At 40.7% G+C, this 18,379-nt stretch overlaps 2 protein-coding genes across 5 annotated transcripts; one reads left to right on the forward strand and one right to left on the reverse strand.

Moving 5' to 3' along the window:
• Nucleotides 1-317: 317 nt before the first annotated feature.
• On the reverse strand, nt 318-10,181 carry aida (axin interactor, dorsalization associated). 3 transcript variants are annotated; one of them, XM_040018238.1, is made up of 11 exons: nt 9,865-10,181; nt 9,064-9,130; nt 8,912-8,965; nt 7,367-7,421; nt 6,958-7,021; nt 6,546-6,649; nt 6,372-6,380; nt 3,764-3,886; nt 3,478-3,600; nt 2,642-2,759; nt 318-2,545 (listed from the first exon to the last, which is right to left on the reverse strand). In XM_040018238.1, the coding sequence occupies exons 1-11, from the start codon at nt 9,969-9,971 to the stop codon at nt 2,446-2,448; spliced, it is 924 nt and encodes a 307-aa protein (XP_039874172.1). In that variant the 5' UTR covers nt 9,972-10,181; the 3' UTR covers nt 318-2,445. The 3 variants fall into 3 exon arrangements, with proteins under 3 accessions (XP_039874172.1, XP_039874171.1, XP_039874173.1); XM_040018237.1 differs by having other exon boundaries at nt 6,372-6,383; XM_040018239.1 differs by lacking the exon at nt 6,372-6,380 and having other exon boundaries at nt 9,865-10,179.
• A 1,017-nt stretch (nt 10,182-11,198) lies between these two features.
• Nucleotides 11,199-17,985, forward strand: rnf8 (ring finger protein 8, E3 ubiquitin protein ligase). Of its 2 annotated transcripts, none has more exons than XM_040018229.1 (10): nt 11,199-11,437; nt 11,659-11,787; nt 13,887-14,341; nt 14,447-14,654; nt 15,657-15,719; nt 15,833-15,922; nt 16,013-16,120; nt 16,241-16,445; nt 16,568-16,603; nt 17,573-17,985. In XM_040018229.1, exons 1-10 carry the CDS (start codon nt 11,312-11,314, stop codon nt 17,773-17,775), a joined length of 1,623 nt encoding a protein of 540 aa, XP_039874163.1. In that variant the 5' UTR covers nt 11,199-11,311; the 3' UTR covers nt 17,776-17,985. The 2 variants fall into 2 exon arrangements, with proteins under 2 accessions (XP_039874163.1, XP_039874164.1); XM_040018230.1 differs by having other exon boundaries at nt 16,241-16,452; nt 17,573-17,658.
• Nucleotides 17,986-18,379: the final 394 nt, after the last annotated feature.

Raw genomic sequence — 18,379 nt, forward strand, 5'->3', positions numbered from 1 at the left:
GCCAAAGCAGGGGATTTGAACCAGGAACCTTCCTGTTTCCTTTTTTTTTTTTTTTTTTTTGGTTTGTAAATCTGACAAAATGTTAAAGAAGCAAAACACGATGCCTCGGCTACATAAAGTAGTCATACATCCATGCTGATCTGTGCTAATTATAACTCAATTTTCTGTCTTTACATCATCTTCACATTAAACATTTTTATTCGTAGAGTTTGAAATACTTAATAGCATCACTTCTTGATATTAACTTTTCTATTTCAGTATATTAATGTATAAACTTTTCCTCACTTGAAAAATATCAGTTCAAATAAATCAACACATTGCCTCATTTGTAGTTTATTAGAAATTAAACACGCCGTAAATGTTTGATACAATTTCCTTCATTCTGCCAAAACGAAAACACTCCACAGTTCTCACTCCTGCCACATCAGAGCACTTCACACATACACACGGTTACTGTATATTCATCAGTTAGTGTATCTTACAGTTAATTTACAGTCCAGATTTTTTTTGTGACATTACAAAAATAAAATCTAAAAATCAAAAATTACAAGACGTTTTAGTGAAGAACATCTATAGAGTCAAAATGGAAAGAAAGATGTGAAAAGCTCGAGAAAAGAAAGAGGTCTCTTTAGAATAAAAAGAAGAGCACAAGGGCATGAGAACAGTTCTGAACGTAATCCCATTCACAGAGCCAACACGAAATCTGCAACGTAACAGTGGATTAAAACCCTCTGTGTGGTTACGACAGCACGTGATCCAACACTGCGTATCGGAAACCGGTGCTAAACATCCGCTTCATGGCGAGACACTTCCACAGTATGCAGACCGTGCTGCATCCCTTTCCCTCTACGTTTCTAAATCCACACTGACACGTGGCCACTGTCAGATTTATAGGGACATTAAACGTCTCCCTTTGTGATTTTTTCTGAAAAACCCAACCGTTTTTTTTTTAAAACCAGTATCACTTTACATGTGCTACAAGTTTAAAAAGAAAAAACATTGATTAAATTGAAGATGTTACCTATGATGGCCCCACTTGAGTCATTATAAACCTGAATGTGACTACTCACTAAACCAGTATGAAGTGCAGACTGAGTTTGCTTAGTGTTTAATTACAAATGAAAATTAAAAATGTACTTTTCAAATGATATGCACGTTTACTTCCGATGGCACAATTCTTGCATGACTTGCACTTCGTTAGGTACACTGGTTCAAATGCTGGTGAATGGAATGGCATGCTTTGGGCCCCTTGGTACCAACTGAGCATTGTTTAAACACCACAGCCTACCTGAGTATTGTCGCTGACCACGTCTATCCCTTTATGACCAGTGTTCCCATCTACTAATGGCTGCTTCCAGCAGGATACCACACCAGATCACAAAACTTAAACCATCTCAAACTGCTTTCTCGAACATGACAACAGGTTTACTGCACTCAAATGGCCTCTGCAGTCCTTAGACTTCAATCCAGCAGAGCACCTTTAGGATGTGGTGGAACAACTCACAGGCATTTGCATCGTGGATGTGCAGTTGAAAAAAAAAGAAAAGAAAATATAGCCTAATAAAGTGTCCAGTGAGTGTAAGTTTAAACAGATACAGTTTGACATTTTGAGCGGGGAAACTTACAACATGTTACTTAGTGAGCTGGCGGCAGCTGAATCTGTGCAAAATAGGCCACCTTTAATTCAAAGCTGCTAAATGTCAGGAACTGTAAATGTTAAAGCAGGAAACAAAACTGTGAGACAGAGTCTGCGACAGGCAGTAAACAGATTCTTTGTCAGGTTAGTGCCCCTTTAAATTTCTGTTAATTCACTAGTTTTAAGACAAAATGAGGAAACGTCAGGACTCGTCGCTCTTGCGTCTGTTATACCTGTTTTAGATGTGTGATTATGAACCGTTCATAACTAAAAATGATAAAAGTTTATTATTGTAGTGCACTCCGGACTTCATAAATACACCCGGATTACAAAAAGCACTTATTTTGTGGCTCAATGGAACAAGCTGTCGCTGTTTTGTCTTTAATTTATTTCATGTCTTCCTTGGTTTGCCGAACTTAAAAGTCTAAACTGAACATTGAAGGATTCAGATGCAGATGCTCACGGCCTCTTCCTGACCCCCCCGAAAAAAAGAAAAAAAATCAGTGAGCTACGGAAGACTGAGATGAGGTGGTTTGAACATGCTACTTCTGGATTCTGGAAAACTTGGTATTTCCTACACTTCACAACAAAATCAAAGACTTTAAAATCTGAGTGTGAGCTGACGCGACAGGAATCCAGCTCCGTTCACTTTACTTTCTTCAAATACTCATGGAAAAAATAAAAAAAAAAATACCACAGGTTTTTTGATGTTGTTTTTTTAGTATTGCTTGATGCGATGAGGGGGAACACCACATTTTGCTGGATGTGGATGTGAGAGAGGCCTTCGAAGGTTCGAAGCGTGGTCCGACTTAGCTGTCTTTGTGTAACGTCTGATGAAGATGGAGATAAAGTGGTTTCTTTGTGAGAAGCTGCAGTTTCTTCCTCTTAAAGTCCGTGGGCTTCTTGTACCTGAAATGAAACACAGGAGCAGTTTTCACTCCACAATCGAGAGAAGATTTTTCTCCAGTTCACGCTGGAAAACGCTCATTGGACGGTGAGACTCACAGCTCAATTACGATGGGCCCGGGTTTGATCTCGTCCATTTCCATGAAGGCAAAACACTTTGTGCTGGTGAACCTCTTTTTGGGTTTGTAGTGCTTGAATTCAAAGAAGATAGCTGCTCCTGGAAAAAATGTAAACGTACCTCAAATGTTAAAGGAGGATATGAGAGAATATGTTTAGACAGACAATTCCAGTCACATTAAATCAGGAAAAATACTGGTGCTGGCCAGAGGGATACACCTATTGTATCAATTTCAAATTCCCCTTGTTCCCAAGTTATCGCATTCACAAGATTTTCAGAAAACATAAGCTCTGACCTTGAGATCGAGTTAACTGAGATAAGAACTTGCATGAGATTTTTTAAGCGATACACCCATGGTATCAATTTCAAAATCCTAGGTGACAATATTTCTAAATTTGCAGCAGGTTGCTGTCTCTTCCCGGGCTTGGTTGTGCGTGAGGTTTCTTCCTGTTAAAAGTGAGTTTTTTCTTCCCACTGTCGCCAAGTGCTTGCTCAAAGGGGGGCGTTTGATGGTTGGGGTTTACTTTGTGTTACTGTAGGGTCTTTACCTTACAATATAAAGCGCTGTGATCTTTCCTGGCTCCTGCACAAACTACACAGACATCTCTTTATATCTGCTACATGTGAGAAGGACTGCCTGGAGTTTTTGTTTATGTGTAAAAACAGCTTTATTTTCACTGCAGGTTTATTTTCTAGTCGTCCGCTCCTCCCCGCAGGAGCTCTGTTGCCTCTACTCGGAGAACGCTGAGCAAAAAAAAAAAAAAAAATCACACAAATTACTTGGCATGCTGTGAACCCAGCGTGTGCCGGGGACTACCTTTTGGTAATTTCTCCACATGTCTCTGGATCTCCACGTCCACACTGAAGTGAATGTACGTGTCTTCCTTTCTGGTGGCCACGGGGGTATCCTGCACCGGGTTCAGATCGACACCGTTTACATCTGCAGCCACAGGAAAAGGCGGAGAGGTTTTCATGTACAGGGGACAGAGAGCGTGGGAGTACAGCTGAAAAGAGGGTGTGTCCAATCTGAAAGCAGCAGCTGTGAAGGTTATAAAAGCAACTCCAGGCCAGCCTGCTGAAGGCGTGCACTGTGGGATCTGTACCTTTGACACTGATGGTCATGTAAGGATCAATGCACTGTCCGGCGTCCTTTAACCCAATTTTTTCAATCCTTATTGTAAGTAGCGTCATCCCAGGCTCTGAGGGTAGCCGTGGTAACAAGGTACCTATAAAAGGACAAAGGTCAGAAGATATTAGCAGTTAGAACTGGTTTTAAAAACTGGTTTCAAGTTGGGGATTTTGGCAAACCATTTTTACACATTTTGATCAATCCATAGGAATGATGCGTTTAATCCATGCTCCTTTAAGTCCCTATCACTTCCTGATGGATATCTGTCTTTGGGGCTTTGTCTACAGGCAGTTTGCCAGTGAGAAGTTAGTTTACAGAGGTTTAAATCTCTTTAGCTAAATAAAGTTTGAACTACAGCAGGAAACAAAGCTGGTGAGAGGAAATAAAGTGAACCAAAAAAATATCAAAGCTGTAGCTGTGAACCAAAAACCATCAGCTGAAAGAAGATAAAGACACATTAAAACAGAAGGGAATACAACACAGCCAACGAGCCAATCAACAGTGGAAATAGGAAACACGTGACCAAATTATGTTGTCGTTTTGACCCTAATTTGGGGGCAAAGTTTCCCACCGTACACTGTGGAGTTTAATGGATCTGACTGGCAGTCCTGCACATGTGTTTTAAGCCCTTGTGACTACTTAAATCAAAGTTAAGGCTCGTTTAAAATTGGGGCTGCAAGTAATTGCTGGGATTTGAGCCAAGAAGTCTGCTGCTCCTTGTACATTACTCACATTTATATATAGTTTGAGCTATTGTAAGCACAAAAATATGGGTTCCTCTATTCGCCCCCATCCCGAGAATCTCACGTACTTTTGGTTTCATTATGATTAAATTGGACACAGAATTTATCGTGCTTCTTTTCTGTTGGATCAAATTTCGCAGCATCCTATGTGAACACTTTTAGAAAAGGTCATCAATGACTCTCACACACTCATCATGGGCATGAATGCCGTGGTAGTTTTTTGGCTTTTTAATAGTTTCTGTGAACTGTTTTTTCCAGGATAGAATAATAGTGCAGCATACAGCTTTAATAACACAAGTTTTAATATATTTTGCATTTTTTTCCTCATCTCCATAGGGTCAAAGGTATACAAACAGGCTCAAATCTATACATACATCCGCATACAATCAACAATGTCTTTTAACTTAGCAAGGCTGAGGCCTTCTAACTTCTCGTTAGCAGTTGTTATTGACTACAACTAGCAGAAAATCTTTGCCGGCATAAAACAAAGATTTGTTTGACGGGACTCATTAGATTGATCAAGTTAAGAAGGTCTCTTGGAGAAATTTCTAAACAACTGCAGATTCCTGGATCAAACAACTTAAAACCAGGAACCAATGAGGCGCAAACTTCACATGAACTGGAAACGTCTGAAACACCAGCATCTCTGTCCACGGTGACACAATCATCATAGACTGAGACGATGCTGACCAAGAAAGAAGCTCCTGCTCCAAAACCCACACCTTCAAGTTCAACTGAAATTTGCACCACATGAACAAGCCAAATGCCTTCTGGAGAAAACTGTTATGGTCAGACGAGACAGAGATTGAGTTATTTGGCCACAATGACAAGAGGTATGTTTGGGGTCGTAACGGTGAGGCTTTCAAACCAAAGAAAATTGTACCGACTGTCGAGCATCACGCGCTAGGGCCTCCAAATCCTTCCATCTAACCTCAAATCAGCAGCTAGACGGTTGAAACTTTGTCACAGTTGGGTGTTCCAACAGGACAATGTTCCCAAATGCAAATCAAAACTAGGAAAATGGGAAGCAGGCTAACATTAAGCCCTTAAAATAAACTTCCCTATTTTTGGACTACGCTTAAAAGCCAGCTCTCCTCCAGGAAATCAAGCAATTTAAATAAACTCTACTAATTCTGCTGAGAAGAGTGTTCAAATATCCAATTAGAATTATGCCAGAAGCTTCTTGGTGGTTACCAAAAGCGTCTGCTTAAGGTGCAACTTAAGGGACATTTAACAAAATGTCATTGTAGGTGCATGGACCCTGTGTGGATTCGACAAAATACCAAAGAAATAAAAATTTGTGCAAGCAATTCTTGCTTTTTTAAAGTCACTAAAGCTGCATGCTGTACAATCCATCCACCCTGGAAAAATAACAGGTCAAAGAAATTATTAAAAGCCCAAAATTACCATGGCATTCATGCCCATGATGACTATGTATAAACGTCTGACCACAACTGTATATTTAGAGTTTTCGAAACCTCACTTTGGAATGATGATGGAACAAGGAGATGTTAGGTTGGGTATAACACATCCTCTGAGGACAGAAATGATCTCAGAGCCAAATCATCACATTTACCATAAAGTACTTAACTCTAATAAAGGAAATATTTCTGATTTTAATAAATGAGCTCTGAAAAAAAATCTGTTTGGCCAAAGCTGATGGAATCAGGCTACCTTGATCAGTGGAAAAGCTTTCTGTTGGTGAAAGAGTGAATCATTAACTTCACCTTCCAGTCACATATACGCATCTAGTTCTAAAATTAACTCTGAATGAGGCAGGATTATTCACAGTCATGCAATAGAGGACAGATTCAGACACCTTTCATTCATAAGCTGTACCTTGCAAAGCTGCTAATGAAGCAGGCGGGAATGAGCGGTGAAGCCATGCACGGCACCAACAGAAAAGACAAAAAAAAAAAAAGCAAACACACACGGTCAAATGATCCTCCAAAACATGACAACATGTAACAATGACATGTGAACTCAAGCAGGTGATAAACAGGTGTAACACACCAGGAGCTCGTGGCGGAAAAGCTTCTGTTGAACCTGCTCCCGCTGTGGCATCCTCCTCCTCTTCCAGCTCGAGGTTCTCCTCTTCACCTGGAGCAAAGATTTTCCTGATGGCAAGGAACACAAACCCGCCCCCCCCCCCCCAAAACACCTGATTCATTGGACTGATAAAGTTTACATATCCCTGTAAGGAAAATATTTAAAGCGTGTGACCCCCTTCACAGACACACTTTTTTTTAGAGACCTGAAGATAAAATTATCAACGCTTGTGTGTGATTACATGACTCATGTTGATCTATTAGTTATTCTTTTATTGTATTAATTCACAAAAATCTGTAAATCCACTAATGTTGAGAGACAATGACACATGCAGCACGAGCCCAAAGCAGTAATAACACCAGTGATGGATTTTTACCTTAACGGCACCGGCTGAACATCGAATGGAAACTCTTTGTTGTAGGTGAGTACATTTCTAATTACTGTTGAAGAAAAAGGAGTTAAGTTGATTATATCACTATTAAAACATGTCAGAATATCCAGTAAATTGTCCATCAGTGTTTTTCCTTCATAGAGAAATTGTTTCCACAGGCCAGAGCAAAAGGAAAAAAGAAAAATCACCAGATCAACATTTTAAATTCGTGTTTCATTTACTAAAGTGTAATAAACATTTGTTTGCAAAATGCCCAGAAATGCATGTAGAGTTCTGTCAAATAAGGCCACACAGTTTCAGCACCTTTACTGTACACACACCAATCATGTTTTTCTGCAGAGTCGCCCCTTAGAGGCCCATTTCGAGCCAGGAAAAAACCCAGTCATACACTTACTGGTTTCCAGTTTCTTCAGGTCTTCTAAGTTGAACTCTTCCTTTGACTGAGTGCACTGAAGAAACCCAGACAAAAGATATGTTCAGTATTTGTTTTTCCTCAGGAAAAAATGTAATTTTTTACAGCGCTGTGCAAAAGTCTTGAGCCATCCCTAATTTATTCATAATGGGAAATAGAAAAGTGTGTAAACATACAGCATACAAGGCAAAAACAACTCTAACGAGCTTGAAAGCCAAGATTTATGATCACTTTTATTCATCATGAACTGACGTCTCTTAGTCAAGCTTTCTTATGGTTTCTTTAGGTAGTCTTCAGAAACAGCTCTCCAGGCTTCTTGAATGACATTTACAGCTCTTTCTTGGAAGTTGGTCGTCTTCTGTTCAATGTGAGACGATCTCACACTTATCTCACATTAATGTTGAGGTTCAGGCTCAGGGGAGGTCAATCCATGACTGACAGTGACTCTTTGTGTGTTTCTCTATTCAGGAATACTTTTCCTGCATTGGCAGTGTGTTTGGGCAGAAAAATAAGGCCATTATCAAACACTTTCTGGACGGACCAGAATCTGATTGTACTTTTCTGTGTTCTTATTCCATCGATTTTAACAAGATCCGTAATGCACGCTGGCAGAAACGCAGCCCCAAATCATTACAAGGTTTTACAGATGGGTGTAGACACCGTACCGCTACATCTCTCTCCTGACCCCTTCTATACTTACAGATGATGATTTGAACCAAAAATGTCAAACTTGGATTCATCACTCCATAAAACCTTTTGGCACTGATTTCGAGTCCAGTTCTTGTTTAATTTGGCATCCCTCAGCCTTTTCTCCCCGTTTCCTTTCCTTAAGAACGCCTTCCTGACAGCCACCCTTCCACTGAGACCATTTCTGATGAGGCTTTGTTGAACAGTACATGGCTCAGCTGAAGGGTCAGATGGATCTCTCAGGTCCGTGTGTCAGGTTTTTGATGGATTTTTTCTGGTTTCTTAAGGCTTTGAAGTACTGTTTTGTATTTTAGGCCTCTCACTTCTTTTCTTCTATACTTGACACTTTTCCTTATCTTATTTTAAGGACACCTTTTCAGTTAATAGCTCTTTGGGAATCACTTAGTCCAACAATCACAATTTTATGCCTTTTAAAACTCAAAGTGTCTAAAGATAACATTTTAAATCGTTTATTTGCTAAGTTGCCTGTTATGTGTAGATACAAGACCGTTTTATCCCTTGAATTAGGTGCCTTTTTATGCTTGAATGAGTCACTGGTTAGTGTTAAGTGACTTAACAAGGAAAAACTTCCCTTTGGAAATGGTCAGGTACAAGGAGTGGACCTGACCATTGGCCAATGTCCAAAGACAAACTTTGAAAGACCTTCAGAAAGCCTGGAGAACTATTGCTCAAGACCACTTTCAAAAGTGTTATATGCATAAGTAAAACTGCTGATGCTCAAATTTTACTTTTATATAATAACGATGACCTCAGCATCTCTGAAAACCTGGATACGGCCTCCTTTTTGTAGCTACTAATCACGCAGACTCCTATACAAACCTGCAAACTGGCACTTCTCATCTCCAGACATGTTGCAATCTTTGCCAGAGTTTTCTTTAAAAGAAAAAGAAAAAGAAAAAAAAAACACTCGTTAGTTTAAGTAAAGTGACAGGCACTCCGGTGCAGAAGCTGCAGGCGGATGTAATGATTACCTTCTGCTCTTCGGTGAAGTCTGATGAATTTGTTGACTGGACTTCTTTTTGCAGTTGTCTTGCCAAACTAAACGAACCCACATGAAACACAGTTAGACGCGTTAATGATTCACTGCAAGACCCTGCAAGACTCCTAAAAGGTAAGGTGTGTGTCTGTGCGCCCCCCTGCGGACAGTAGAAGCGGCAGCAGGGATCTAGATTTTTGCATTGTTAGTGCAGTTTTAAATAAACTATTAACTGGGAGAGAAGCTGGGCGCATTTTAAGGAAATTGCAAAGACAAAGATCTGGTCTGAGAAGCAGAAACCATTCCTCACTCAGCAGATGAAACCCACCCATAACAATGAGAGGGTGTGGCTGACTGTTTCCCAACACTCTGAGGAATACTGGCCCGTTTCTGCATTGCATGACACATAATGAAACAGACTGCTCGCAGCTCCGACCGATTTTCCATGACAGGCTACATGGACGGACTCTCCCTTAAACTCTAAAGTGCTGCTGTGGACGGAGCTAGGATGCATCAGGCAACACATCTGCTCCCCACTGCAACAACTGCCACATCACGTCATGGATGGTAGGGTTTATTTACTGCTCCGAGAGCTGACTGACAGCACACGGGCTAACTTCTTGCACCTACTGTCTCCTACATACTTCCCTGCAGATTTTAGGGACAGGCGACCCAGAGAAGGGAAAAATAATAATAAAAAAAAAAAGAAGAAGAAGAAGAAGCACAGCGCCCGGACTGCGTTCGGGTTAAACCAGCGCTGTGGACACACAGGACACACATGTTGAATGCAACTTACATTTGGTACTCATCTATAGCCTCCACTAATTGTCCCCACGAGTCAAAGTCTGTGCCTTTCTTAAAACTGGCGTGCCATTTCTGAATAGTCTTGTTGACATCAGACATGTTGGCGGGGCGGATACTCGCGGCGCTCTCAGGGCAGCATAGCCGAGGAGGAGATTCATCTACGGGGCTTCAGCGGCAGCGGAGTCGTCGGCCAGGTCATCTGCTGTCCAGAGGCGCGCGGATAGACCGGTGACACTCCGACCAAGCCCTTTCTGCCTGCTCACCCTAATATCAGCGCATCCGCAGGAGAAAGGAAGTCCCGCCTGGAGCTCGTGGTGCGCGCGTTTCGGGACTCGGGGTCGCCCGAATGGACGAAGAGCACCGCGGCGCGTTAGAGGTTTGAGTGCTGCGGGGAGAAAGAAGAGCTATTTTATTTAAAGGTGCAGGGATTTTTAACAACTGTATACACCAGCAACAGTTACGAAGCAGGACTACAGTTAAAATACTGCAAAGTACCAGTGTTCATGTTTGGCTGTTTGGGTTTTTTTTTTTTTAATGTATTCTCCACTTTTTCTTTTCTTTTTTTTCTTTTATTTTTAGGTATAAGGATCTTTCACTACACTGTTTTGAATTTTAAAAAACAGTAAACACAAGCTCCAACGAAAACCCCCCCAAATAATATTTATAATAAAATACAATATGACTGTGACTGTTTTATTTATATAGCACCATTCCTTACACTTATACTCAATGTGCTTACCAAAAGAGATCAAAACAAGAGAAATTATAGACGTCTACAGTGTCTTAAGGCAATACAAAATGCAAGCTAACGAACACAAACTTATTATATGTAGGAATAATTAAAAGGTTTCAATTTAAACATGTGTTATTACAACACTAACAGGGTCCACACGATTACCTTTTATTATAAAATTTAAAAGTGTTATTTCATTTATTTATTTATTTATTTATTTATTTATTTATTTGTCTTGATGGTTGCTCAGTCATGCAGGCAATGAAATCCCAGAACTTATTAGCAACTCTATAAACAGTATATTCGCATTATGTGAATACACTGTTTAGAATGAAACCTGCAGTCAGCTAAGACTGAAGTTACTTGAATGAGTGACGAAACGTTTCCCGCACGTAAAACTCTACGTCTTGTTTTGTCCCTACTGTAATATGTTCATGGACACCGTAATATTTCTACTTTGGGTCTGCAAAAGCTGAATAAATTTTGAATTAATAAAAAAAAACAAAACTAAATGATTTTAGAGGGATCCAAGTAATTCATGGGCTGTCCAAAGATAAGTGTTGAAGCACATCTGTGGCCTTTATTTTGAAAGAAATCGAAATGCCTTCCGGTTTCTCCCAGTATGTCGGGATGTGGCGGAGGAGCTGAAACAGCGCAGCTAGTGGTGTCCTTTCGGACGACTTGGCCGCTGACAGAATGAGATAAGATGGATAAAGAGACGGCGGCGGATTGCTGTGCGGCTGAAGACGATGAATATCCGGACTCGGAGGTTTTTTGTCTGATGAGAGTCGGGAGAAACTCAGACTGGCTTCGCTTGTTCGAAAACACAGAGGTGCAGCTTGCTAATGTTAGCTAACGTGCTATATTTATACTAACATGAAGCTTGCTGAAGTTCACGGCAGATTCCAGTTTACATGTTGGGGGAACATTACCCCCCAATTTATGGTTAATAATTAAGAAGTGTTTTAAGCTGAAGAGTGTCCCTGTCCGTTTTTATAAAACCGGAGAGATGCAGACTGGAGCTAACTAACATGTTTATTTTTGGCTGTGCAGATCACCATTGGACGTGGTGTGGATGTAACCTACCAACTACTGTCTCCCACCTGTCCCCTGATGATCTCCAGACTGCACTGCACTTTCAGGCAAAGTGAAGACGGCCACTGGACAGTGACAGACAAGAAGGTGACAACTAGCTTTATTGTGAAATATATTTTACAGCTGTGCTAGAGGTCTTTGGTACAAGTCCTGTGTAGGGATGGGCAGCACTTTCTCTAAGGGAGGCATGCTGACGTGGATAAAGTAAATAGAGCCACATGAAATTAAAACATGATGCGCATATTACTAAATTATGCCAAACCCCATTAGTTTGCGAATATCTAAAAGCTAAGAATGGGTTCATGTTTTAAAACCCACCAGTATTATGTTGGCATTTGGTGAAGTTTTGAGTCAGTCTGGTTTACTGTGACATAAAGCCATAAATACACTTGAGCATCAGCATTGTCAACTTTTTTTTATGTATTTATGTGTTCATCACAAAAAAATGATGTCAGGGAATGCCAATTTTGCCCATTTGTGTTGTAGGAAGTTTATGTTATTCTGTATATCTTTTCGTGGTATTTATTTGTCACGCACATCTTTATATAATAACGGCAAAATAAGTATTGCAACAAGTCAAACTGTGCAACACATACCACAAATTATACATAGACAAATAGCAAAAGTTTCAAACCTTTATAACTCTAGAAACATAAGATGAAAGGTGAACATCAATACCATACTAATCATATACTGTTTTATGTTCTGAGGTACACTAAAATGCAGAAGGCCAAAGGTTCAGGACCTTCAACAGCAACATCAAATCACATTAGATGTTAGGCAATGAAAATGTGAAATAGATTAAGTTAAACCGCCAATATTTTATCATTAGTATTTAATGAACATTTCCCCAAAGATTGTTAAGACAGTGTGCATCTTTATGCAAACTTTCCATGCTATGGTATTTTACTTGTAGTGTAAATTACTTCATTTGCAGTTTTGTCTTTTTCTTCCTTACTCAGTGAATGAAATCTAGTCTGTTTTGGCCTTTAACAAGTGTGTTAAAGTCCGGTTCACTGTCAGCACTAAGGTGGGATTTGATAAACTTCATTAATAAGAATGTCTGTTTACGTATGAAGTTAGATTCAAAGAGGACCAACATCTTCTGTGCATGCCTCCTTATGTGTTGAAAGTTCTCCTTTTTGAGAGAAGAATTCAAATCCAGCAGTGATACTGACTCGAAGTTCTCTGCAGTAGGGAATCAAAAGTGCAACAAGCATCAGTAATGTGTTCATTTTTAGCACTGACTTATGCAACACATCCTGGTGTACAATACAATGGAAAAATACCAGTTCCAGTTATGGGTTCATTTCAGTGTCTTTATCTGGGATCTGCTTAAAAAGTCCAAAATTTCTCTCTGTCAGCTCTCTGTTGTAACGCCTGTCGGTTTGTTCCATTTCAGCCTCAGCCTATCCGCGTGCAGTTCATGAATAAATCACTGTCCTTCATACTTGCTTTCATTTTGCTTTCTGAACTCAACTATGTAGTCTTTGGTAATCTCATGTACAAAAATTAGTAACTGCTCTGTCGCCCATCCCTTTTGTATGTGTCTCTGAATGAAGCTGTGGTGGGGAACGTTAACGTGGACATGACCTACAGTCTGAACGCCAGAATGACATCATTGTAAAATGTTGCATGTTTGAAAAGAGTTTCAGTGTCCTGGACACGAAGGAGTGGAATCACCTCCTGAGACGGCTCCTGAAATAGTTTCAGTGTGAGGAAATATCCTTAAACAGTTTACTCTCCACCATGTGTAAATGTCTTGGAGACAGGATATTTTAAGTAGTGTAGGCTTGTTGTGTGAACATCCCGTACAAGACACATGGACTACAAACAATCCACGGTACCTTCGTGACATCTGTCGACCACCTCTGTCATGCCACCACATGAAAATGACTCCTGTCTCCCAGCTGGGATACGGCTCTGGGTCACACCAGATGCTACAAAGTCCATGAAATTTAGTGGGTCGCTTAATATTTGCATGTGTGGCCTTTCAGCCGTGTGATGAGTTTGTATTTATCCATAGATGCCTTTTTACAGTCCTGTTATTTCCAGCAAATGGCAATATGTCTGAGCTTAAGTTTGGGCATTTGTGACTTTAAAGTACATTTAAATTCTCAAGTTAATTCAGTTTTAAATATGTTTCTGTACCAGTGTATTATTTTGGTTCTGTTTTTTTCCCTCAGAGTCTTAATGGTGTTTGGGTGAATGGAACTCGTCTGCCTTCCGATGAAGCCCATCCGGTCAGGCTCGGAGACTCCATACAGCTCGGAGTTCCTGTAATTGGAAACAAAGCAGAGTTTGACTATGTCGTCGTCCAGAAGCCCCTCAGAGACATTAAACGCTTCCTGGCAAAGAAACTGGTAGAGCGAGTAACTTCAAAATCTGCTCACATATCCAAGAAGCCCAAGAGGAAATTGACCATGGAAGAAGTGGAGCCATCTACCTCGAAGCCCAAACTCTACCGTTGCTCTTCTGCAGACAAGTCCTTGGCAGTGCCCTGCCCTTTATCTCCGCTAAAAGGTCAGCAGCGACTCAGTCACATAAAGCCAGAGGGAACCAGACCTGGCAGAGATGACCGTCAAGCAGAACGACCTTCAGATGGCTCCAGTGCTACCCGTGACTTTGACAACTTGCAAATGTAAGCCAGAGTAACAGCAAGATAAGAAACAAATGTACCCAGTAATAAAAGAATGAGTGAAAAATACTACTCTGAAATTTTATTTTCCTTGTTTATTGTCTGCAGGTACAGTCAGAACATTCTGCTCTTAAGGGAGCAGGTGGATAACACCCAGAGGCAGGTCGCCTCCCTGGAGGGGGAGCCCCGACAGGCTGACCCGCTCAGAGAGGAGCAGGTCAGGGAGCTGCGGGGTCAGCTAGATACACTCAGAGCTAAAATGCACAGGATGGAGACATTAGAGAAGTCTTTTAGTGAGACTAAAAGGCTGCTAGAGGTGAGTTGTTTTTTGTTTTGTTTTGTTTTGTTGTAGTGTCTTTTATGTACAGGAGTTCCTTCATTAGCACCCATTTTAAAAATAGCCTCTGTTTGTTGTCTTGTTGTTACTTTTTTTTAAAAAGTTCCTACAAGTGACAGTTCATGCTTGATTGGCACTGCTTTGTAAGCTGCTATTTTAAATCAAATCTGTCATTAAATTCTAGTTATTTGACAGCCAGCAGGCCTCTGGTGTGAGTGTCTCTGACCAAACAGTCAGAAACAGACTCATAAGGGTGGCCTGAGGGGCTGACGTCCTCCGCTGAGGGCTGTGCTCACTGCCCTGCGCTGTGGTGCCCGATTGGGATTAGCTATAGAATACCAGAACTGGTAGGCCTCTCCTTTTCACGGATGAGAGCAGTTCACCCAAAGCACGAATGATAGACACTGGAAAATGTTGTGCTGCCTGTAACATTGTTTAGCACAACTGATTTGGTGTTGCGTTCATGATGGTCTGTGGAGGCATATCCATTGAGGAACATAGAGGCCTCTACGCTCACATAGAGGGTAAATACAGCCTCTGTGAGAAAGTAGATGCACAGATATTGGGATGATATGCTGATACGCTTTCAGCATGTTTCATGGTGATGAGCAGTTCTACAGCAGATGGACAAAAACTAGTCTTGGATGTTTTTCCCACTGTTAATAGTGTTATTATATTTTATCATGATTGTATGTGAGTATGCATTCATATTGGGGGGTTATGTGTCTTTCTATTCCTCTGCAAAGTGCTCTGAATTTCCTCGTGTCTGAATGGTGCTGTACAAATAAATCCAACTTGACTTGTTGCAATAGCACCACACTCAAATTCAGTGAGCTCTCTTGAAAGGTCCATTCTTTCACAAATACCAAAGATTAAGCAGTGTAGGCCCAATACTTTTGCACCTATAATCCAAAGAATACAATTTTTGCATAAATAATTGCAAAACTCAAAATATTCTCTTTCACCCTTTTATGCTTGTAGGAGCAGAAAACGCAGCAACAAGAGGAGCTTTTAAAAAAGCAGCTTGAAGAGGCCCTGCAAGAAGTATGTCGGATCAAACTAATTTGTGTGCAGTAGCTGTTATTATTTAGAGTGCTTGCATTTTGGTAAAGCAGAATACATTTTAATATGTGAATTTGTTTTCCACAAATCCTTAGCAAAAGAAAGTGATAGGTGAACTTGCGCTCTCCCGACAAGGCTTTGAAGAGATTCTCTTGGCCAAAAACAAGGAGTTGGAGGTGACAAAGGTATATTTAATTAATGCATTTATTTTTTTCCCTTCACATATTTCCACCTGCTTTTGCTTTCGGGGATTCACTCCATTTCATCTGTTACAGGAGGAAAAGGAAAAGGCAAGAGCCCAAAAAGAGGAAGTAGTTACACAAGTGACCGAAGTGCTGGAGAATGAGCTTCAGTGCATCATCTGCTCAGAGCTCTTCATTGAGGTAGAGCTGATCACAGTTTAAAAGCAATTATTATGAAACTTATTATACGTTGTTTTGTGTTTGAGCTGATTTGTATACTAGACGCCTCTAAATGTCATCACCTTGGTTGATCCCCTGCAGGCCGTCATTCTGAACTGCGCTCATAGCTTCTGCTGTTACTGCATCAATCAGTGGCGCAAAAAGAAAGATGAGTGTCCCATCTGCCGGCAGGCCATCCAGTCTCAGACCCGCTGTCTGGCGCTGGACAACTGCATCGACCGTATGGTGGAAAACCTGAGCCTGGACATGAAGGCGAGGCGGCAGACCCTCATCTCTGAGAGGAAAGGTGAGAGGTGCGTTAACAGTGGTGTCCTACATCAAATACAGTCAGAGATGCATGTGTGGCATTATGACGTCTGCTTTCACTTACAAACACAAACCACTCAGAGTAAGTTTTCCTTGTTTCAGATAAGCGAGCTGTTGACCATGAAGTCATCAGATCAGGTCAGTGGAAAGCAGTGAAATGTTTCCTTGATGCTGTTGAGTCGGTCGGGTTATTCAACGGGGAGGAGTTCAGTAGTGTGTCATCTGTGGGTGTCTGTGGATTTATATGCTGATGTCACTTTTTAGTTCATAGTGAAAAAGAAAACTTTGTTCAGTCCTATGAAAAACTAAGTGTACCCCATGATTCAGTAGCTTATAGCTTGTAGTCATTTAGCAGCAATAACTTGAAGTAACCATTTTCTGTAAGACTTTAAGTCTCTCATGTTGTGGAGGAATTTTGACCCACTGTTCTTTACAGTGTTGTTAAGTTTATTGAGGTTCGTGGGTATTTGTTTATCCAAAACTCTCTTAATGTCCCACTGTAACATTTCAGTTGTTTAGGTTTGGACTTTGGGCTATTGCACCTTAATTGTTCTTTTTCAGATACAGTTTGTTGTAGTTTGCTGCTGTGCTTGTGATCATTGCTTGTTGCATGACTCAGTTTCAGCCAAGCATTAGCTGTCAAAAAATGGCTTCGTATTTCACTCTCGATTGCCTTGGTACACGGAGGATTCATGGTCGACTCAAAGACTGCAGGGTGCCCAGGTCCCGTAGCTCTAAAACAACCCCAAATCATCACCCTATAGCACCAGGTGGGGTTGTGATGAGGAGAGGTGGATTTTTCAAACACAAGATGGCAGCACAATGAAGCATTTTCTCTGTATTAAAATTGCAAAATAATTGAGCTTTCCTACGAAGGAGCTACAACATTATGTATAGTTGAGTTAGTCTATTAATGTGCGGTATAGTGGTGGTGAAAATGAGCATCGTCTGGTCCTGATGTTGGTGGTTTTAGTTTTCATCAGGTTTGTTTCCAATTTGAAAGACAGAGCAATGCTGATCTCATCTTTTTAAAGTCTGACAAAGAGCTTGAGAGTCCCTCGTGAAATGTTTGCAAAATGCAACTTTTTGCCTTTTTGTGTTTCACAGCAGCTGAATCTGCAGAGGTGATGGTGATCCCCGATGATGACAGTAGCAGCAACAGCGACAGCAACAGCGATAGCAGCATGGTGTCCATAGATAGCAGCCTCAGCTCCGTGTTGTCTGTGGACACGGACAGTAGCATCCATTTGGAGTCCAGCTCTCCGTACAGTGGATACTCTGATGACAGTTCTGATGAAGATGAGGATTAGCCCCTTTTTCTCCTCTGGGCTGTAATATGGAATTAGACTTTTTTGCTGTTGAGTTTTGCTTTTCCATGGAATGTTCCCGGGACATTTAGGATAGAGGATGCAAAGTTTGGTCCAGGGAGGTTTATGTTTAGTTATTTTTTTTGTAAAATAATCATTTGTGTTGTCTTTATTTTCAACTAAATGAATAAAGTTTATTCATATGCATTTCAAGTTCAATTTCTGATTCCTTATATTTCAAGTAAACCTGGGAATTCAAACTTTTGTCAGTGGCACAGAAATCCTACTAGAATGTTTTCTGGGACTCAGTACTAGCCATGCTTCATACTTTAACTATAGTGATTTGTCTTTTTATATGGTGCCACCAGCACTAAGGGTAATCCTCTCATTTTTCCTTAAGTATTTTGATTCGTCCATTATTGACCAAACACTTGCAAATTTAGAGCTCAACCAATAGCTGCAGGTGTACTGCGTGTGTTTAGTGATACACGTTTTACTTCTTTAACATTTACTGGCCCAGGTAACTAAAAATTCTGCTGTGTTTTGAAAGTCGTCACCTTGGTGTTGAGTTACATTCGCAAACAGCCTCACAGTTCAAACAATGTGT

The sequence above is a fragment of the Simochromis diagramma genome, unplaced genomic scaffold (assembly GCF_900408965.1).
Source record: "Simochromis diagramma unplaced genomic scaffold, fSimDia1.1 OVJJ01000802.1, whole genome shotgun sequence".
Classification (NCBI taxonomy): domain Eukaryota; kingdom Metazoa; phylum Chordata; class Actinopteri; order Cichliformes; family Cichlidae; genus Simochromis; species Simochromis diagramma.

Excerpts from the sequence above, each read along its gene's own strand:
- aida (XM_040018237.1), bottom strand. The coding sequence starts at position 9,971 with ATGTCTGATGTCAACAAGACTATTCAGAAATGGCACGCCAGTTTTAAG. Across the intron at positions 2,760-3,477 it reads TGTGGAGAAATTACCAAAAG|GAGCAGCTATCTTCTTTGAA; the intron begins GTAGTCCCCGGC and ends CATTTTTTCCAG. Across the intron at positions 2,546-2,641 it reads GGGCCCATCGTAATTGAGCT|GTACAAGAAGCCCACGGACT; the intron begins GTGAGTCTCACC and ends GTTTCATTTCAG.
- rnf8 (XM_040018229.1), top strand. The coding sequence starts at position 11,312 with ATGGATAAAGAGACGGCGGCGGATTGCTGTGCGGCTGAAGACGATGAA. Across the intron at positions 16,121-16,240 it reads GCTCAGAGCTCTTCATTGAG|GCCGTCATTCTGAACTGCGC; the intron begins GTAGAGCTGATC and ends GATCCCCTGCAG. Across the intron at positions 16,604-17,572 it reads CCATGAAGTCATCAGATCAG|CAGCTGAATCTGCAGAGGTG; the intron begins GTCAGTGGAAAG and ends TGTGTTTCACAG.